Here is a 23,093-nt window from a genome sequence, read left to right as displayed (position 1 = left end):
TATCAATGATATTCTTTGTGAGATCAAGCTCGTCAAATTTTTAAAAATAATTGGTCTTTTGGCTTATGATATTTGAACAATGTTTTTCCAAGGCATATTCACGTACAGTGTAAGGTCTACTAGAAGTAATACTCTCAATACTTGATTTTTTTCTCAGAATATTCATGTATCTTTTCCTGATATTTACAAAGTTAAATAAGAGTATAGGAACCCAGTTTGAGCAGGAAAACAATTTTTTTTCCTCACAGACAAATTAAGAACTGAAAAGAAAAATCTATATACTCAGACTACTTAAGGATTAAGATCTATTAGAAACATTTTGGTGGGAGCGCCTGGGTGGCTCAGTCGGTTAAGCCTCCGACTTCGGCTCAGGTCATGATCTCACGTTCGTGGGTTCGAGCCCCACGTCAGGCTCTGTGCTGACAGCTAGCTCAGAGCCTGGAGCCTGTTTCCGGTTCTGTGTCTCCTTCTCTCTCTGCCCCTCCCCCTCTCATGCTCTGTCTCTCTCTGTATCAAAAATAAATAAAACATTGAAAAAAATTAAAAGAAAAAAGAGAGTCTGACTTCAGCTCTGGTCATGATCTCATGGTTCGTGAGTTTGAGCCCCACATCGGGCTCTGTGCTGACAGCTCAGAGCCTGGAGCCTGCTTCGGATTCTGTGTCTCCCTCTCTCTCTGCCCCTCCCTCCCCACTCACACTCTGTCTCTGTCTCTCTGTCTCTCTCAAAAATAAATAAACATTAAAAATGATAAAAACAAAAAAATCTGTAAAGTCCACAGATTTTTATTTTTTCTTTACTTTTAAAAAGGTCCCTCCCACCCCATTTTTGGTAAACCTTCCCAAAACACTAGGGATCAACTCATGGACTTCATATAGAATTAGACACACCTACTACAGACAGTACTTCCAGTGCAGCGCTAAAGTCATTTACAATCAAATGGGAAAACTATTTTGGTAATGAATATATGAAAGTTTCAAAGTCCACGAGAAGAATGTTAGGTAGTTTCCACTTCAGACTTCTATAGTCTTTGAAAATCTGTATTTTTTCGCTTAATTCTAATCCTACAGTATGCACAGGATGAAATGTTGCCACAATCTAACCCATTCGAAGGATAACAGTATCAACTGTGAACAGATCTTACCATTCTGAACATCCAACACATGATGTTTATCTAATGTCCAACCACCCATGTTGGAAGCGTCTAATTCATAGCCCTGTAAAATGGCGGTCCTCTTTTCCCACAGAGTCAAGTCCAAACATGATTCGTATTCATATCCGACGGACACTGGAATCAAGACAAATCACAGTTCATCTTAAGTACAGGAAGAAAAGCAATTTGCTGGTTTTCACGAAACAGCTTTCCTCACAGTTGTGTTCTAACACTATATTTCTCCTCAGTTATGAGGAGTGTTTATTTTACAAGAGAAGATTTGACCACATAAAAGGTGTTTTTCTAAAAACGATCGTCAAGCAATATTTTTCTATTGATGTGATAGGAAGCTAGTATTTTTCTCCCCGCTTCACATCACGTTTTCACAAGGGCTTCGCCCCACAACATGAAGACCAGACTGGGCACCTGGTTAAGTAATTAGATCAGATAAATCAGCCCCAGATGGTGATCAGATGATAACAACTAAAAATTATATTTTCCATTTGAATGATTAGAGTGGTTCAGTTTCCAAGAGTATTAGGTTGTGGAAAATATTTATGATAAGTAAGGTTCAATACAGTAAAAGGGAGCCTGCTTATGACATCATATTCACGTCACTATCAGAAATGAATAATAACACCAGCAGTAAATTAATGTGAACAAATCACAAACGACAAGCTTCAGAGTCACAATGAAACATGGGTTCTAAAATTTAGACCAAAGCGAAGGGAGAAGTGGTAATTATCTGATTGATTTGAATTCAAGCCCAACGTATATATTAATTTCAGAATAAGATGTCCATGATACTTGGAGGTAAAAACTGATAGAACAAAAAGCATCCACCAGTGGTTGCTGGTCTCAGGTTGAGTGGGAAGCTATACCGTGTATATCTCTTCATGCCAATCTTTGATCGCACTGTTCCATCATTCAGTGCAACAACTGGTTTACCCAATGTGTTAAGAACATCATTCCACTGAATGGACTCCTTCCAGTCAAAAGAGCTGAAATAATTTTTGAACACAAAAATCCTTTGTCTATGTCCTTTTAAATACCACTGTGAGTTGAAACCACCCTAACTGTGAGATACGGAAAACATTAAAAAGGATAAGGAAAGCAACGGAGATAAAGTTATAAAGAAAAAAAGTGAGAAAAGGAAGGAGCACAATATGGAAGGAGAAGAGGAAGAAAAGGATGGGACACCCTTGAATCTCACACAGAGCATTTTCGAACATGTAATTTCAGCCAGAAAGAAGGGGTAGTGTCTCCTCGTCATACGGAAATACATTCCCTCTCCCAACCAGCTTAGAACTCCCCACGGACAATCTAACTGCCTTCCCATCTCTTTATCCATTGAGTTTCATGGGTGACCGTCAATTTCATGTTAGTTCCGACTTCAAGATGATGGTTTGTGGACAAAGAATATATTGACATGGAACTTACCAACTGCTTCAGATAGACCATAGACCTTCTGATTATATGCATCTGTTTTATCCCATATAAAAGTATAGGCCAAGTTTGGTGATGCAGGAAACCACTTCTGAAAGAGTCTTCCGACGACAGCCACCATAAGGTGAACCTTCATTAAATTAAATGGTATCACGGCCTGGGTCATCGTGATCTTGAGAACGGACTTATAGCCTGCAGCTCGGGAACTCAAGTAGGAGAGTTTCAGATCTGTTCCAGGAATTGTAGTTTCTTCATGGAGGACCTAGATTTGAAAAAGGCAGAAGCTTCAAACTGTGATCATGGATAACTATTTGGTAAAAGAGATTTCAAAGAATTGAGTAGAGCACCTAAAACAAGACACCAAAGGAGTCACAATTCACAAATACACACTTGAGCTGTTACTTTATTCAATAATTTAAAAGAACTCTGCCGCCAGCCCAATTTTTCTCCTCCTAAAAGCTTCTTGTCATTTATTTTGAGTTAATCATACCTCAGGTGCTATTCCTCATACAGAAGACACTGTGACTGCTCCGTCAGGCTGACACGCACCGACTTGTTAGCTTATAGTCACAGCGGATTCTGACTCACCCGCCTTTCACCCCCATCACCCTGGAGAATTAGAGCAGACATTTGTAAGATGTTAGCTTGGAGCAGGGATGTGGTCGAGGCCAAAGATCTGGCCTGCGCCAGCTGGCTCATTTAGGGATGAAACCTCAGCAGCTGACTGGTCACAGCCTAGAAGGATAGGAGTGATAACAAAAAAGACCACTTCATTTGGGTTAAATTGTAGCAAATTCCATATCCATGTTGAGAGGTCATAGAACTGTAGCATGTTCTTGTAAGTAGTTAAACACTGAGTGAGGACTCACCACTGACATTTGATAGGACAGTAGACAGACTAGTATTTCAGAGCTGCATACATCTGCCCCTCTAGAACAACTAATGCACACACAGGACACTCAACATATACTTTGAGTTGAAACTGGACTCCAAAAAGTTAAAATAATTAATTACCTAACAATGATCTCCTTTACAAACTTGTTAAATTCGCATTCTTAACCCTACAATTTACCCATCAATGTGACTGGCTCCATGAATGCTAACAAATTCATGCTGACACATGCCAAAACATGAGTTCTTTTGAAAACATATTTTATGTCGTGTATAAAATCTTTCCAGACAGTTCAGATGCTAATTAGTAAGCACTTACTAGTTTGGTTACTAATGATAGCTTATCATAGGTTTACCGCAATACATACATTGCAAGGTGCACAGGCCATTTATGCTCAAGGATCGGCACTAGGAAGTCACGACTTTCTCTACTAAGAATTAAATAACATTCTCAGAGCTTTCCTCATAGTGTCCTATGGAGATTCCTTGTTCCGACTTCAAGGACTACCTTGTGTTAAGAAATCTTAGACTGGTGATCCAGTGGTCAGGGCATCTAGCTCTTCTCGCGTGGAGGAGTTAGGATCGATGCTCATCTGTCATCTCCAAGTTTTAAAGACTTAAGTAGAACCTGTGACGGTGAGGATGTAGTGGCCAGTTTCAGTATAAACAAGCAGCACAAACGAGCGGGCTGAGCAAACTTCCGTTCTGGCCTGTGAGGTAGCGTTGGCAGGAAGAGAGATGTGAGGCCGTTTATGGATTCAGAAGGCATTGCTGCGCTCTCGTGGATCTAGTACCTATTTATAACAGGTGGCGTTTTCCTTACCAACCATGCTAACGGATTCGAGCCACAGACTGTCCCAGGCCAAATAGCCTATGAACATACAGAAACTTTCCAGAGCTCTGTTAGGCTCCGGGAGACCACTGCACTGAAGACTGACAGAGCTGGTGTGTGGCTATGGGCTAGGGGACGAGTAATCTAAACAGAACTCATTGTTCTTTTATCACTGGGGAGAAAGATCAAGGGGTTAGCTTGAAAAATAGATTCTGTGACCCTTGAATGGCTCTGAAAATGTAAGTCATCGAACCCTAAGACATACAATTTGTTTCCTCTTGTTTCCAAAATAATTTCTCATAAATCTGATAGGTTTTCTGTATGGAGGCCAGTCTTTCATTAATTAATATACATTTCCTGTGAGCTCCTAGAGGCTGCTTCTCTAATTCCAAATATCATGTGTAATTCCTATTTTAATAATTGATTATGGTCTTTGTCATCATTAACCCACTACCATACTAAATATCTGTAATTTAGTCCATTAAAACATGCATTTCTCCTATGTAATTTAACTTGAGCATGTTATTTTGCATTAGTGGGAAAAGTAAATCTGGCCAGGGTGGAAAAAAATGAACCATTTAGCCCATTTTTTTCACCAGCTGCCTGATCTGTAAGCCCCATTCATGACTCCATTACATATTCAGTTAGAAAGTACAACAGAACTAAAAAACTTACTAAAATTACAAATGCAAAGGCCACCTTTCCCTAATTTTGTTATTATTTTGTTCTATAATAAATTAATGAGTATTTTATAATAAATGAATTATTTATGCAGTCAAAAAATAAAAGTGATACCCGGTCACTTCTACCTTCCAAATCTCAGTCTAGCCTATTTCTTCTTCTCCACTACCATTGTGAGTGCTGGGCACCTCTCCATCTCGATGCTGGATACGTACGGAGATAGAGCGAACACTAGTCGGTTCACCGATTTGTCTGTCTCCTCCTGCCAATTACACGTTTTCTCACTTGAGTGAGCTTTAGAGAAATCTGGAAAACAATGTCACTGGCCCCCTGGTTCCATATTGCCTAAAGAATTCAAGGTCTCCATTGTATGATATTTCAGGGCCATTCATAACCTGGCCCCAGGCTTTTTCCTTATATGCCCTACATTTAAATAGTTCATGAGTTTTAATACATCGTTTGTTTTTACCGCATGTGGCTGTTTCCACATTTTCTTCAATCTGGAATATCCTTTCACTCCTTTGAAGGCTAGCCTCCTCAGCGATGCCTTTTTTTTGGGCTTCTTTAGGAATGGACCCCTCTCTTGAACTTCAGAGTTCTTCTTTCAAATCTTGATCACATTTAGAGGGGCAAGAGCCAAGCCTTACTACTCTTTTTATCCTAATAGAGTAACTCATACATAATAGGCTCTCAATAGTAGAGATATTTCATTTGGTAGAAATTTCATTTAGTAGAAATGTCTACTGACTGTTTGATGGAGTGGGGAAAAAACCTTCATGTATTCTTATAACTGCTGACTGCCTGAAACCCATTCCAATGACTCGGTTTGCTAAAAATCTGCCACGAACAGACAGACAGACATGGCTTCAAGGTTAAATCTATTTAAGGACAGGCTAGGAAGCTCAGCATGACCACACGATGACCCCTGGGAGGAAGTACTACATTGAATAAGGCTACAAAGGATTTCTGTAAGCTTCAGCTCAAAGTTGGCTTGACTAGTATGCAGTGTGTCATCCGAGTGTCTCTTCTGCACCATATTTGCTGGTGAGAGTTCTCCTTACCTGCTATCCTAGACCTTCTAAGCTCGTCTCCTCTGCTCTCTACCTGTACCCCCTCCCTGGGGTTCCTTCTCATCCTATGCTCTATGCTTATCCGTAACACTGATGAACCCAAGTTTAATATCTTTACTTCCAACCTCTTTCCTGGGCATCCACTCCTTACCACTGACACCCCCAACCACCTCTGTCCAAGATACCATCGTTTCTCCTACTTACTGAGATTATCTCCTATCTGGTCTCCTTGTTTCAACCTTTGCCCAATATAGAATATTCTCAGGGTACCAACGACAGTGATCCTTTAAAGAAGGAAATCACTATCACTGCTCCAACAGCTTCCAATCAGTCAAAGCACAAAGCCCTTGACCTTGCCATGGTCTTCAAGGATTCGAGGTTTGTGTGTCACTCCTTCACTCAAGCCCTACTTGCTTGGCCTCTTTGCTGTGCGATGCGCAAGCCAGGCATGCTTTTCTCTCAGAGTCTGAACCTGGTCCTTACGCCGTCTAGAAGACCTTTCTATTTACTCTTTCGCTTTCTTAAAGTTTCCGCCGACATATCAACTTCTCAAAGAGATCTTCCTGGACCGCCCTTTATAAAATGGCACCACCTTCCATCGCACCCTGTTTTATCTTTGAAAAATTAGTCTTATTCATAACCTCGCATATATTTGTACATTTGTGGTCTGTCTCCCCTTTTAGCTGGTAAGCTCCCGGAGAGCAGCTGCTTCATCTGATTGACTAACAACTTCTGTCCCCTGTAACGCTGCTGGGTGCGGAATGGGCATTCAGCACATACTTGAAGAATGAATGTGCCAAAGCAGCTATGTGCCGCTTAGCTATTTATGAATTAACATTCATTATTATCATACCTAATGTCTTACCTTTAAGACTTCATAATTACTTCTTTTTAAAAAATCTTATGTATTTTAGAGAGAGAGAGAAGAAGAGAAACAGGGAGAGGGAGAAAGAGAGAATCCCAAGCAGGCTCCGCACTGTCAGCACAGAGCCCTACGTGGGACTCAATGCCACGAACCTGGGATCGTGACCAGAGCAAAAATCAAGAGTTGGATGCTCAACTGAGTCACCCAGGTACCCCAACCTCAAAATTATTAATCAATTTTTTAATGTTTATTCATTTTTGAGAGAGAGAGAGAGAGAGAGAGAGAGAGAGACAGAGTGCAAGCAGAGAAGGGGTAGAGAAAGGGAGACACAGAATCTGAAGCAGGCTGCAGGCTCTGAGCTGTCAGCACAGAGCCTGATGTGGGGCTCGAACCCACGAGCTGCAAGATCATGACCTGAGCCGAAATCGGACGCTATACTGATTGAGCCACCTAGGTGCCCCTCAAAATTATTTTTAATTAAAAACAAACAGGAAGGAAAAAATATCTCCAGATATTTCAGTAGATAAAAGAAATTGTGAAAGTATGGCTATTTTTTAAAAAAGTTAGTTTTCGTTTTTTTTCCTGAGGAGAATGGGCTTTACTATCAATTATTAGAATTTGACTGATAATACCAAACTTTTTAGGTAAAAGTATCTTGAGAAAATTAATGAACATTTGCTGCTAAAAATCCTCTATTCGGAAATATTTTTACTTTGAATTATAAAAAGAAAATTATTGGGAGTAATGACCATAATGAACTTTTTGCATGTCCATCAGGAGATCAGGTACCAAAAGCTTTTTCCCAGGGACTGTATAAGCAAAGACATTATTATCTGTTGAGTTTAATCTGTTGAGTTTAAGCTGTTTTTCCATTTGGCTACAACTAATAAATACATTCAGATACAGGACAGCCTGGACAAAAGAGTATTTTGAAGAGATTTTGAAGAAACACCTAGATATCCTACTATAGTGTTATTTATTCTAGCATGCGCGTGCACATACACACACACACACACACACACACCCCACATTCTATGTTTCATTCTACAGAATTACGTAGGACAGCGCAGTCCTTTTTAAAGATTCTTTGGAAACCACACAATCTGAAAAACGACTTCCTTAAAAAGTACTGCCTGCTAGAATATTCTACCTGTGTTTCAGGAATAATAGGGCTGTCTTCAGGAGACGATCTGAAAAATGTGGATAAAGGAGAAGACACGATGATAGGATTTGGCCTCACGAACCCACTCAGATCACAGCTAGGAATGTCATTCTCTTCCTTCTTCATGACGAGGGTGTCCATCACATAAAAGACATTCCATGGAATCCACACCGTATGATACTGAGTCAGAAATGGGGATCGTTCAAATACCAATGTCAGAGAGGACCCTCCATTTGCCACCAAATCAAACCTAAGAAAAAACACACTCACTCAGTGGGTTATCTGGATCCCATACAGCTTCCAGCAACACTCAGCTCCTTAAATAAATATGCTTTATCAAGACAACCAACTTCCCCCCAACTCTAATCCAACGGAGTTTCAAATCTACAGGAACATTAAAATAATTACACAATGAACACCCATATACCCTTTACGGAGATTCACCAAAGTGTTAACATTTTCCCAAACTTGCTTTATCTGTCTACCCGTCTACTCATTTCTTCAGAACCATCTGAACTGATGAAATATCACTTCGGAATATTTCAACGCGAACCTTCTAAGACCAAGAAAATTCTACAAAATCACACCGTTGTTATCGTGTCGTAGCAAATGAGCTCAGCGTTTAAGTGAGTCCTGTGGGCACATGACGTTAAGTCTGTGCCACGTGCATTGTCACAGAGTTCTGGAGTCTAAAAGTTATTGCAGTTCTATATTAAAAGGGATAATATTGGGTATATTAAGAATGCCTGCTTTTCATACTGCAAATACTTCAAAGAAACATAGTGCAGTGTGACTAACTCACATTCCATCCTGGCGGGTAATCGTGTATCCATATTCCGGGTAATGGAAGAACGAGACATTTACTCCAATAAGTGGAGTTCCATCAGCAGTTAGTACTTGGCCTCTAATGACGGATGCAAGGCTGCAGGAAAAGTGGAAGGATCAGAATGGGCATTTGTGGTCTTGGGACAGCATTATCTTGATTTAGAGCTAATTCATCCTAAGGATAAAATAACACTATCACACACACTAGGTAGTCCCCCAAACCAGACCTGAAATAGTCCCAAGGCAATTTCCCTTTTAATACTCATTCTCGAAATGCCGGGTGTTTACCCCCGGGTTTTCATTTGTTGCAATCTGGTTTTTGGAGAGTTCTCAAGACCAATAATTTAGAGATGAATTTTTAAAATGATCAACTGCGCTTTTTCATAAGTCATATATCTGGTGCTTACATGAAGAAAAGTATACCTTCCAATTAATTCCAAGGCAATCGGTAAATCTGCAGGGACCAAGTACAAGATTTAAAGGGGCAATAAGGCACATGTGTGGAACAACTTTTAATCAACTGCTGAGTCTAACAGCATTAATGCTGTTAAATTACTGCAGATCCAGGAGTTCCGTGTAAATCATCTTCTTTTACTCAGTGAGACACAAGACACCTGCTTTCACTTACTGGTTTATTTTCAGGTCATTACTGCTCCGTAAAGCACCAGCCAAACAGCTTATACGATCTTACTGCGATGCCGTTAGCAGTTCCATTACATTAATTCATAATTTATATTATTTAGCGAGCTCAGCTAAAAAAAAAAAAAGCTCACTTCTGTTTTGCCTTTCGGGGTCTTATCACTGCTTCTTTTGAAACATTTCCAACTGTGCTAACAAAGTCAACTAGTTAAATGAAGATTTATGGACTCCTTAATGGGATGTCCTGTTAGGGCTCCGATACTGAAATTGACAAAGTAAGTGGACTGTGTCAAGAATGCTTGAAACGCGAAGTTTGGTGAGGAATTTGCCGAAAGAAGAAAAACTGCATTAGAAGAAGCACTTCCCTCAAAGGCACCGTCATCAGCGCTTTCATGTAAAGTGCGCGTAACCATTGATAACATCACCACACGTCTATGTAAGGGAAAAGAATGCACTCACCTCTTATTGAAAGGACTTTCTCCGGGTATGACATGGGTGCTATCGGACCCTATAAGAAAACTGATGCGATCATAGAAGGATTTGGCAGCCTGCTGCGAGGGGGACTGTAAGCTTTGGCTGATGACGTCCTGAGGGTCCGGCAGTCCTCGGCAGTAAGGCTGGTTTTGGCAGGAACTCTGTAAACAGCAGTCAGGGTCCATACAGTCAACGAGGCCATCTGCAGAGAGAAGCGTAAGCTGGTGAGAGGAGTCCTCTTGTTGATCTGGGATTACTGTTCTGGGCGCTATGTTTTGTTTGTTGGTTCGTTTTCGTTCATAACAAATCAATCTCTCCTCCCCCACATACCCCAATTGAGAGTAATTTCTATGAGGCATGCTTTTTGGGAATGGATGAAATATTAATACAATATTTGCAGCTGCTTTCACGTAGAGTTAAATGTTTGGATTGGAGAGGGTGGATTCTGATTAAAAAATCAAAAATTACTGATTAGAACAATCTATTAGTACTTTGAAGGAATACAGACTAGTTGTAAGTATAATTACTGACGCCTTCTATGGTTTACAGAAAACGTACAAGGAGTTAACACTGAGCGTGATTGGTCAATGGATCGGAAACTGCATAGGGAGAAGTTCTAAAATTTGGGAAAGGGTCAGAAAATGAGAGTCTGTGAAATGAAGCAAATATAAATCATCATAAAATGGATGAGATCAGCCAACCATCTTTCAAGGAAATAGCTTTCCCAAGAAGGTAAAGTGTGTTCTACATAAAAAATAAGTCAACTCTCAAATTTTAAACAGGATCCTGGGCCCCTAGTATGCTTCTGCCAAAATACAGGGGTGACTTTAAAATGTGGCAAATGTAAAGAAGCCATAATATTGAAAATGGTAAGAAGCCTATCACACAAAGAAATCGACCCCCAATGTTGGTGACATGAAAAGCGTAACATGTTCAGAAAATGTGCTAGTGCCTTCTCCAGGAACGCCAAAAGGAAATGACATTCAATGCCCCATGTAAGTATTTCGCTCGAAACATATAAACCAACTCATTAGCGGACAAGAGAGCTGGGTTATGATGATTTGGTGACACTATCCCTTAAGATCATTCTTTCACTGACGGGCTGATACATACATTTTGATCTGCTTGGCAATTACATTTCTCAGTACAGAGTAATATTAGTTTCTGAAGATTTTAAATCATTCTTGGGAGATGAGACAAATGGCATTAAAATCTTTAAACCCAACTATCAGGTCTTCATGTGACCCTATTATGGTAAACTCAGTTGAAAATGACTAGTTGACCTACATATTTTATTTACACGACTGTTTTTTTTTTAATAACTTTTATTTTTAAAAACACAACACTAGCCATTTGTTTTTGCTTGAGGACACTCATTAATAGAATGTAAGTTTGCCCCTCCGTTATCTGACAGCAAACCGAGACGAAAGAAAACAGACTAAATTGAGTCATGTTGCTCAGTCTAAAAGTAGGTCAAGAGCAACACAGGTAAGGTCAGAAACCAAAGATGAGGGGTCCTGGATCAAGGCCTTTTTTTCTTTCTTTCTTTATTTTGGGAGAGAGGGGTGGGGGAGGGAGGAAAAGGGAGGGAGGGAGGGAGAGAGAATCCCAAGCAGAGTATGCGCTGTCAGCACAGAGCCCCCTGTGGGGTTCGATCTTACAAACTGAGATAGTGACCTGAGCCGAATCAAGGGTCAGTTGCTTAACACACTAAGCTGCTCGGGTGCCCTGGATCAAAGTCCTTGAGCCATTTTACACAGAATGTAGGGGAAATTTGTGACTTCTCCTAATACTCATTTCCTCTTCTCTGGGCAATAGCTCTACATTTTCACCTAGGTATCCATCCATCCCTCCCCACCTCTCCAATACACATTTCCCCCTTCACGTTTGGTTCCAAAATGTCTATGGGACCAAACTCTGAGCTGGAGTGCATTTCAGGAACTGTCTGCAGGCCCCACCCCCTACCCTGCCCCCACCTCGGCCCCCAGGCTGGATGCTGTGCGGCTGTGAGGCTGGGGTTGCTGCCTGACTCCCGCTGCCAGTCCAGGAGAACCGGGCCGGGAACGCAGCCCTTCAAGGAGCAGAGCCAAGAGACAAAGGCAACGGTCCCGGTGGCATCTTTAAGGTTTTCACGACACGCCACACGGGAAGGAGTGCCTGGGTTCTCTGGTGTAGACGCCAAGCTACTATCTTCTTCTTTATGCCTGTTTGGATTAGATTTTCTGTTGCTTAAAACTGAGAGAGATTTCATTTCTCTAGAGACACTTAAAAAATCTGTTCATGATTTTTCCTTGCAGTTGAAAATCAAACTTACGACACAAATACTTAAGTTTATAGTTTTGGGCTCCTTTCACGTTAATATTTTAACTGTTGTATTGCCACAGGGAGTCAGTATTTCTGACAGGCAGATCTTACGTATTGTATTTTTGTGCTAGTTATATTTTTATGCAGATGTCCGTCATATTTTTTAAAGATGCATTAGTTATTTGAAAGTGCAGTTTTATTCCTTTGATAAAGTTTTAAATCACATTTTAAGAAAGTCAAGTGAAACTGACCTTTGAAATTTTACATAAATTTATCAAAACACTACTTACTTGGCCAAAAGGCCATGAAGATGAAAAATGTCTAAATATGTCTCCGTATTTCTGGAAGAAAGATACAACTATGCTATAGGCTTACTTTCCATGATAATATAACAATGCAATATGTTGTATATATTTTTTCTCTAAAAGAAAGTGAAGCAGTTAGTAAGACTCAGAATTTTTAAATTTTAAAACTTTTTTACTGTTTACTTTTGAGAGAGAGGGAGAAAGAGAGAGACAGAGTGTGAGTGGGGGAGGGTCACACAGAGAAGGAGACACAGAATCTGAAACAGGCTCTCGGCTCTGAGCTGTCAGCACAGAGCCCGACGCGCGGCTCAAACCCAAGGGACCGTGCGATCATGATTTGAGTCAAAGCTGAACGCTTAAGCAACTGAGCTACCCAGGTGCCCCGACTCAGATTTTTATAGTAGACTATTGAACTATTGCCTCCATTTTCATTTCTGGCTTCAAAAAAGAAAAAAACTTAAAAAAGAAAACCCTCTCAGTAACAATTCATGATTATATATTGCAATTTTATAAGGAATCTTACTTTTTAAATCCTTTTTAATGTCTATTTTTGGCACATAGCCTGACGCAGGGCTAGAACCCACAGACTGCAAAATCATGACCTGAGCTGAAGTCGGACATTCAACCGACTGAGGCACTCCGGCACCTCTTATAAGGAATCCTTATTTATGTGTTTTATGATCTATTTAAGAGTTCTTACTCCATGACTTTTGAACGGGTGTGGATACGCTTGGGAGAATCATTTTACACAAACGTTTTATATTGCAAATTTGCCCCTAACATTCATCCTTTAACTAAAGAAGAGATTACTCACTTGGAAGAGAAAGTACTTCCAATTATTGTATTTTATCTCCATTAATCTTGTAAATTAAAGGCTAAATGCCCCTCATCCTTTCCTCCCTCATGCTATTTCCACCGTGTCTTCCTTTAGGCACTGTCTGCTACAGTTGCCAGAGAGGAATCCTTGAATTTAGCCATTCATCTTTGTTAGTTTATAAAAAGCAAATGTACATCTGGCATGTAGTCCGCAGGTCATAAAACCGCATGAGTCTGACACCTTCCGAACTAATCAGTTGGAAACGCATTTTTACAAGCCGCTCTGCAAACATCAATCAGAGAAGGAACTCATTTTCAACAGCCAAGATGCAGGGACACACAGTTTGTTATTTTTCTGCAGAGTTTATCAGTCACTTGCCCAAGCAAGTGACGGATGGTTATGAATCTGGGTCCCTATAACTTGGGAAAACGTTTTTCATTCTTTGTACTTACACAGGTAGGGCTACCTAGTACCACGAAGTTGATTATCCACCTGCACAAATGTACACGGGTGTAAACTTGTCTTTGTGAGCTAACTTCTCAAAATCACTGAGATTCCGTTTAGTACCAGGAATAGTAGGTCGGTTTAAATTTATATTAGTGTAGACATCATATCTAATAGGATTATTCATTAAAAATCTGAAGAAAATCGGAAGGGTTCAAAACCCACCTATAACAACTTTAATTATCTGCTTTAATAATGTAAAGCAGGTAATTTAGTGTATGCTTTTGTTCACTCAATCCTGAAAATTCTTGCCTCTAGTTATCATTTTAAAACATGTTCATCTCACCTTAGGCTTCTGTGGGACTTTAACGGTAGGTGGCAAACCTACTTAGCAAAGGGCGAGAGAGTAAATAATTTAGGCTTTGTGGACCATGCGGTGTCCCATACTGTTCAACCCCCCCATTATAGAGCACAAGCAGCCATGGACATCATGGAAACGAATGGGTGTGTTCCAATAAAACTTTATTTACAAAAACAGTCTTTGGCCCAGAAGTCATAGTTGGCCAGCCTCTGGTCTTGCTTTACGGTGTCTACCTCACCCTATTTCCTTGTGTTCTTCAAATCATTCTTGACATTGTTTTGGGCAAATTTAGACAAGACATATTTTGTCAGATTATTAAAACTTCTGACTCCAAGTCTCTTCCTACGTTACTCCTATGTTGGCTTTCACCAGCTTGTCAAAACTCACTTTCTTCTTTCAGCAGCTATGGTCTGAACCTGTTTATTGAAGCCTTGATTTACTGGCTGGACAAAAAGTCATGAATTCCCTTTTGATGAATTTTCTTTTTTCACTCAAAAGATAATCAATGTCCATTGCCCTTCCCCACAAGATGAACCCTTTTCCCTCATTCCAAGTTAGAGACAGATAGTATAAAGTAAGATAGTAATTATTCTGAGGGAAAAATTTATCCACAGACTTCAGAAGTTTTGCAGTGCACAGGACTTCCTTTCATTACTTTTTAAAGTCACCATTCTGTGAGATGCATGAGATTCATTTATGACGGAACTGGGAGCATGTTTGGGCTTCTGTCTACTCTTGCTCTTTTCGCCTATCAGGGGTCTCTTTGTGGGTTTGGTCTCTACTTTCACATATGTCTCCAGGCTGATCATGCTTTTGCGTTAAAAATCCACAAACTGCTTTCTAGATACTTCCATGTGGATATCACACAGGCATCAAAATCTTAGTCTAAAGCACATCCCATCTTCTCTTAGACATGCTTCTTCTTCTGTATTTCCTGTTTCAGTGACGGGTTCCATCAGTGACCTGTCCAGTCTCTCCAAGTAGAAACCTTCATGTAGCTTTGACTCCTCCGTTCCTTTTTCTCTGCACCAAGTCCATTACCAGGTCCTTCTTTTATTCACCCCCAAAACTCCTGAAGCAGTCTCTTTCCTTCCATTGCACGGACACCACCCTTCAGGCCACCATGGTTGTCCCTCGACGAGATCCCACCAACATTTTTGTTTCCCAGGTCCCAGGCTTGTCCCGACCCTTCATTCTCTACACCTCAGTCTAACTATTTCCTCTGCCTGGAGACCTCTGACCCCCAGGCCCCTCTCCCAACGGCTTCAGCCAGCAGCTCAGACAACGGCTTGGGGAGCACCTCAAGAGGGGATCAAGCCCGCCATTGTATCCCCAGTATCTAGTACGCTTCTTGGCACCAAGTCAGAGTGTGATGTATCTCCGAAAGAAAGGGAAGAATGGACTCAGTTCCTAGAGATAATTAGACTGAAGCAGGGCAAAACGAGGTCTTAAAGGGGCCGCAGGGATACCTTCGGGTTTTCTTTTTCTTCTTTTTAATTTTTTATAATGTTTTAAATTTATTTTTGAGAGAAAGAGAGAGACAGTGTCAGCAGGGGAGGGTCAGAGAGAGAGGGAGACACAGAATCCGAAGCAGGCTCCAGGCTCTGAGCTAGCTGTCAGCACAGAGCCTGACGCGGGGCTTGAACCCACGAACTGCGAGATCATGACCTGAGCCGAAGCCGGATGCTCAACCGACTGAGCCGCCCAGGCGCCCCACGGGTTTTCTTATCTCATCCTTCTCCGGTCCTCAGTACCATGCTAACCCTTGAATTCTGGTTTCTCTTTTACCCCAACAGTTATGATTTTAAAAGGTTCTTGATTAATTGGGCGTTAATCAATCCACACAGTTATAAAAAGCATTAGAAGAAACTGGACGACACACTATGTATAATCTTACAAAGGAAAAGGCCCTCTTTATTTTTGAAGACATACAACCCAGAATTCATAAAAAGATAAACCTCACAAAAATTTATCTCCTATCAATGAAAACTTCTGCAAAACGAAAGACATCTAATACCGGCAAGATACCTAACAAAGAATTCGTTACGTAGCATCTACAAAGAGCTCCTAAACATTAAAAAAAAAAAAAAAGTCAAACTGATAAGAAGACAATGGGCCAGAGACATAAATAATTAGCAAAAGAAGAAATACAAATGGCCAAGAAACATAGATAAGGATCATCACTCTCGCCAGGAATTAGAGCAATGCCCATTAAAAGAATAAAAAGGGGAGCCATTTTCACCTATCAGACACTGTTCCTGCTTTTCACTTGGTGGACAGTTTTGTTTCCGCCCAGTGAGTACGTGCAGGCCGTGAGCTTGGAGCCGTGAGCCCCTCGTACTGGTGATGTGTACACTACCCACGGGGCAATCAGGCCATGAAAATTCAAAAGTTTAAATACCCCTCCACCTAGAAATTTCACTTAACATCTGTCCAAAAGAAATATTTGCACATTTACCCAAGGATTCATATGCAGGTATACACACGCAGAGACACAGAGATGCCCTACAGATCCGTCTTTATACTCAGAGTGAAAAAGAAAGAGAACCAGATGAGGGTATTGTTAATACTTATTATGAATGAGCAATATTCGTGGCAACATTAGTGACTGTGGCTGCGCGTCTCTTACAAAGAATAAGGTACGCCTCTCCTGACTTCCTGGCTGGAAAAATATCTCTAAGATAGATTCTTTGGCAGAATCAAATTTAGAATAGCACGAATCCTACTTCATTTTAAAAACATAAATGTGCCTGTATATTCACAGGAGGAGGAGCAGAAACATGCACAGCAAGGTGTTGACGGCAGTTAACCCTTCTGACAATGAGAAAGCACTGTTTGTACACCATGGCTGCTACACATAATTAATTCATTAATGCAGAGGGTTTTTTTTTTTTATTATTTATTTTGAGAGAGATGGAGACAGTGTGAGCGGGGAAGGGACAGAGAGAGAATCCCAAGCAGGATCGGCACTGTCAGCCCAGAGCCCAACGTGGGGCTTGAACCCATGAAGCTGTGAGATCGTAACCTGAACTGGAAACTAAGAGTCGGATGCTTAACTGACTGAGCCACCCAGGCACCTCTGTGTAGAGGTTCTTAAGGTGGAGACCCGTGTAAGAAGACCTGTCTCTGAAGAGGTCCCGGGCACTGTCCGTTTCTACATTTTGACGCCTGGCGTGGCCGCTACTGGTAATGGCTGTGAAACGTAGGCAGGACTTTCAGTTTCAGCCGTGAGACTCTGGTTTTCCTCCCCCTCTAAAGCTTATTCGGAGACAGTGGGAAAGCCTCCTGTTCCTTGTGCACGACTGGAAACCTACCGGGGGCCTGGCTTCGGAGGGTGCGAGCGGACTTCTCCTTCCTTGAATGCGATTTACCTTGCTCTGAAAATTCTCTGGGGCGGAAAGAGTTCAGATGAGCCAGTCTCTCCACCAAAACTGGAAGCCAGAGGAGTCTTTCCAACTCATACTAATTTGTCCCCCAAATCGTGATCTACCAGGAAAATATATTTTAAAACTGAGACTCTGAGTGCCATTCTGTGTTCTGGTATCCGGAATCTTTTCCAGAAGTACTTATGATCTCCGGTAATCCTTTTGTCCTCTTCCCTTTTCTTTCCTCCCTCCCTCTTCTTCTCCTTTTTCTCCTTTTTTCACAGCTACAGATATCTTAATGTTTATTTATTTATTTTGAGACAGTGCACGAGCAGGGGTGGGGAAGAGAGTGAGGGAGAGAAAGAGAATCCCAAGCAGCTTCCGCATTGAGTGTAGCCTGATATGGGGCTCGAACTCATGAACCATGAGATCATAACCTCAGCAGAAACCCAGAGTCAGACGCTTAACCGACTGAGCCACCTGCGTGCCCCCCTGCTTCTCTATTAAAGCCATTTCCCCCCTCTCTTCCCACTTCTGTTACTCTGTTTCATTTCTTTAATTTTTATTTCAATGTGTTTGGGGAACACAACAGCCTCATCTTTGGGCTAGAAGCCTTTCCTATTCTATTTCCAAACATTTCCTATTTTCATCTGGTGAGCTGCACAGTCAGCTCCTGCCCCGTCAGCACATTCCTGCCGCTGCTGACACCAACATTTCATTCCTTTTTCCACTTGTTCTGATTGCTCGCACATTCCTGAACTTTCTCACGGTCTGAGCCTTGTGTTTGTATTCTCTCTCTCCCTCTCTCTCATTCCTGTTTTTATCTTTCTAATTTCTGAATAACCTCTGCTGAATTGTGATCTTCTCTCTATGATCATCAGCCTTCACTTGAAACAAACAAACAAACATGCCTGTTCTAGGTACATCGTCCTGACATATCCCCACAAAGTAATACTTCTGAAACACACACACACACACACACACACACACACACACACAAAATAACACTATTAATTATAAGTAGCCCTCCTGGCACTGTATTTTGGCATGTCACTATTAAAAAGACAAAAAAACATGGTAACAACTGCCAGAGAGAATGTATTTTTGAGAAATCATTGTGCTCATAAGTATCTGGAGTTTCTACGAAGGTAGACAGAATTGCCTTTGGCAACCTGTTGCATTCTGAGGCTGCAGAGTGGGCTCACCCTACAGGGAGCTGTTTAAAATCAAGAAACCAGGGATGCCTGGGTAGCTCAGTCGGTTGAGTGTCCATGTGTGGCTCCGGTCACGATCTCACCATTCGTGAGTTCGAGCCCCATGTTGGGCTCACTGCGGTCAGCTCACAGCCTGCTTTGGATCCTCTGTCCACCTCTCTCTGCCCCTCCCCTGCTCTTTCTCTCAAAACTGAATCAACATTAAAAAAATAAGATCAAATCAGAAATCTTCTACTGAATGCGATTCTCAGTGAGTCCGTTAGGTGAGGGCGACTTTGAGGCTTATCACAGTGTGTAGGGGGAGCCAGAGAGCCGCCTGGCGATCTCGGCACGGAAAGCCTGACTTTCCTGTCCTCAAAGTGAGAGGGCTGTAATTCGGGGCGCAGGCAGGTGGGGGAAGAAGATAAAGAGGAAAGTAGAAGAAGGTTCCTCCAGAGATTAACCGGCATCTACGAGTTATATGAACGAGTTGTTGGAGCATATTCCCTCATTAGACCAAAACTAAATGCTGTAGACAGCTATTAACATTCCTGGAGTGGAATCTGTTTGTCTCTCCAGCATCCCTACCCCTTTCTTCACGGGACAGAATTTCAACTTGGCCTTGGGCAGGGGACACACTTCAGGCCGATGAGGGTCACGCTTGCACCCAGGCCACCTGTAACCACTGAACAAGGTTGTCCCCCTAGGACATTCTGCTGTGGAATGTACTAGAGCCGTTGGGGGTCATTCTGGGGAACAGAGTTGCACAGCGGTGTGACCACAGCAGAGAGCAGAGATGACAGATGAATTAGCCCAGATTTCTGTTATCCTTGTTGAAACACGCAGGTGCAGCCATCTCTCAGGTTTTCAGTTATACAGGCTAATAAGTTGTCGTTGCTGTTGTTTTTAAAGCTTAAGGCCGGTTGAGTGGAATTTCTATCCTGCGCAACCAAAGCGTCTTTCCTGGTGAGAATCACAAACACAAAGGCTATCACAGTGGAGGAGACCGGAAAGCCAGGGCCATTTCAGATGTTGATGGAGACACTGCAGGACCTAGGGAAGGAGGCAGAGCGGGCCGGGCCTGACACCCCAGCCCAGGTGACGCTGCATCCATGGTGGCCAGTTCCAGCTCTCCATCTGCCCTCTCTCTGATCTTAGCAGCTTTCCCTTCAGAGCGCATTCTGGAATATGAATGGGCAACGGCTGAGCCCAGAGGGAGGCAAACCTTGCAGGGGAAGGAAGAGCTGAAGAGGAAGTATTTGTAAGGACCGCGCACTGCTGATCCTTTGCTGGGAAAGCTTTCTCGACCAGCGCAGGATATGGTGTAGTTGTTTCCGGAAGTGTCTATGTGCTCCATTAGGAGACGCTACGCACAATTACCCCGTCCAGCGACCATTTGTTTCTCACTTCCGATGGGTGATTTAAAAGTTAACCAGTTGGGAAGGAACTGGTTGATTCCATACAGAGTTAGGATCTTTGTTGGGACCTTTACTGTAGGTAAAACACTGCCCTTAGTTCTGAAAGGCTGCTGACCTTACATGCATGACAAGTGTTTATTTGAGCCTTAAAGAAACAAGGTCCAATTGGACAGGAGATTTACCTCCTGTGACCCTGTGGGAGCTAAGGGAGTGGCTAAAGAGATATTCCTGCAGGCCACTCTCTTCCTTCTGGGCCTCCTAAAAAATTCCCTCCTAAGGCTGCTTTTTCTTATGCATTTTAGAGACATAAAGGGGCCGTGGGACTCTGAGCAAAAGGGAACACCTATTTTGTGAGATGTAGATTTTGAGGATCTGTAGGCTTAGACAGTGGAGATGGGCTAAGCGGGATTTGGTAAAGGAAAGTACATTTTAGGGTGGAAGGAAGCTGCTTGGTCTAAGAAAAAAATATCACTAGCTCCCCAACCGTGTTGTCCTTCCTAAAAAAAGTTAAGTTTACTTATTTAGTTTGAGAGAGACAGAGACAATGCACATGGTGGAGAGACAGAGACGGAGGAGGGGGAGAATCCCAAGCAGTCTCCATGCTGCCAGCACAGAGCCTAACACGGGGCTTGAACCCACAAACCGTGAGATCATGACCTGAGCCGAAACTAAGTCAGACGCTTAACCGACTGAGCCCCCCAGGCGCCCCTCTAAAATTTTTTTAACGTATCTTCCTTCTTCAGGTCTGGGGATGGTAAGCAACCTTCTTGGTTCCTGCGTTGTATAACGTGGCGCGGGCTGAACTCGTAGCTAACTGCATGACATGCAGGTTAGGGCCAAATCGGCCTCTTCCTACGTCCCTTCTTCCTGAGTCACTTAGTAGGTGAAGTCAAACTACATGGCTACTTTCTGGCTAATTCATCATTTGACCGACAGACTTACTTGGAACGACGGATCCTCAGCAGCACGAGTTAGCATACGTCATGGGGTTTCAGGTACGGTCCTTGTTTTACACGTTCTGCCGTACTGAGCTCACGTAATGGTCATGACGGCCCATCTCGTGGCCAGATGATGTGTCTTGACTTCTGGTCTCTATTCCCGAAATCTGTGCTTCGGCTCAAGCAACCCTCTAGCTTCGGTAGTGAGGCACCCGGGTTAAGATCTCCGGGTATAAGAGCTGGCATTAAGAATCCTTCTCCCAAGATCCACAAAATTAGGTTAGGGACAGGAATACAAATTACGGGAGGAAAGTAAAGAATCCACAGGAGGCCTCCTGTCGGCTCAGTTTTCTCCTTGGAAGGGGACGCCTAGAGATAGCACAGTTTCACGCTAATAAGAATAAACAAAGGGGGACCAGGAAGGGCCTGTTCACCTCCTTGGCTAATAACACGGAGGAGTTGATCAGCCCCTCAATCACTCTGCCGTGTCTCTGCAGACCCGGCCCTGCTGTCCGCTTCCCTCCGAGAGTCTGCAACCTCCTCAGTGTAATCTCGTAGAAGAGCAAATCTGGAATATGCGGTCAGGGAGGAAAAGGAGCTGTCCTTCCTCCCCAGGCCGTGGAGAGCACGGGGCAGGGGCTTCCTGGGGGGGCAGGGAGGGGAGCTGCCACTGGGGACTGACCTGCCATCGCTACATAGCGCGGTCAAGGGGGGGTTGGGGCGGCAAGGTGGCACGAGGCAGCGAGGGCTCTGAGTGCTACGGCGTCACATCTATCCGCAGCGAAAGGAAAGGAAGCTTTGGCTCAACTTGGTGGCTCAAGTTTCTTGACGGTCCAGGTTAAAGGAAAATACGGAAAACTGCGGAGTCTGCCAGTGACCAAGGTGAGCAGCAGCCCGCCGCCAGGAGGATGAGGCACGGATAACATCTGGCTTGGGAATGAAGGGAGGCGCAGGCTGGCACGCGCGCGTGCTTGTGTGTACAAGCACGCGTGTGCTTGTGTATGTCCACGTGCCTGTATGTGCACGTACATGTGTGTACGTGTATGTGCACACGTGTATGTCCACATGCCTGTATGTATGTGTTCTGTCTGTGCCTGTGTGCATGTGTGTGTGTGTGTGCCTGTATGTGCACACGTGCTTGTGTGTGTATGCCTGTGTGTATGTGTGCGCACCTGTGCGTGTAGGTGTGTGTACGTCAGGGGAATGGAAGGGCAGAGGTTGAGGGTTGGTTCTGGTCACCCTGCCTCCTAGAGAACGGGAATTATGCAGGAAAAAAAGACTGAAATCTGCCCTGACGCCCTCCGGTTAATTCCAAGGAGACCAGGTGAAAGTGAAAGGAAGACTGAATTACAGCAGCTGATGATAGACTACATGCCTGCAACATGCTAAGTACTCTCTGTGCATACTATGTGCCTGCAGCATGCTAAGTACTCTCCGTGCATACTATGTGCCTGCAACATGCTAAGTACTCTCTGTGCATAATATGTGCCTGCAGTATGCTAAGCACTCTCCCTGCATACTATGTGCCTGCAACATGCTAAGTACTCTCCGTGCATAATATGTGCCTGCAGTATGCTAAGTACTCTCCCTGCATACTATGTGCCTACAGCATGCTAAGTACTCTCCCTGCATACTATGTGAATGCAGCATGCTATGGACTCTCCGTGCATACTATGTGCCTGCAGCATGCTAAGTACTCTCCGTGCATACCATGCGCCTGCAAGATGCTAAGTACTCTCTGTGCATACTATGTGCCTGCAGCATGCTAATTACTCTCCCTGCATACTATGTGCCTGCAGCATGCTACGGACTCTCCGTGCATACTATGTGCCTACAGCATGCTACAGACTCTCTGTGCATACTATGTGCCTACAGCATGCTACGGACTCTCTGTGCATACTATGTGCCTACA

The 23,093-nt window shown here is 42.9% G+C and overlaps 1 protein-coding gene across 1 annotated transcript in view; it reads right to left on the bottom strand.

Annotated features, from left to right (window-relative positions):
* TENM3 (teneurin transmembrane protein 3) overlaps positions 1-23,093 on the bottom strand; it is a 196,423-nt gene that overhangs the window by 53,431 nt on the left and 119,899 nt on the right. The window contains exons 12-16 of the mRNA XM_029950079.1: positions 10,022-10,238; positions 8,901-9,020; positions 8,087-8,348; positions 2,592-2,859; positions 1,143-1,286 (exon numbers count right to left, since the gene is read on the bottom strand). Of these exons, the coding sequence (XP_029805939.1) occupies positions 1,143-1,286; positions 2,592-2,859; positions 8,087-8,348; positions 8,901-9,020; positions 10,022-10,238 (1,011 nt within the window). The remainder of the gene's footprint in view (positions 1-1,142; positions 1,287-2,591; positions 2,860-8,086; positions 8,349-8,900; positions 9,021-10,021; positions 10,239-23,093) is intronic.

Source organism: Suricata suricatta, chromosome 1 (genome assembly GCF_006229205.1).
Source record: "Suricata suricatta isolate VVHF042 chromosome 1, meerkat_22Aug2017_6uvM2_HiC, whole genome shotgun sequence".
NCBI classification, from domain to species: domain Eukaryota; kingdom Metazoa; phylum Chordata; class Mammalia; order Carnivora; family Herpestidae; genus Suricata; species Suricata suricatta.
Note: the sequence above shows the minus strand (reverse complement) of the source record. Positions and strands in the feature narration are given on the sequence as shown.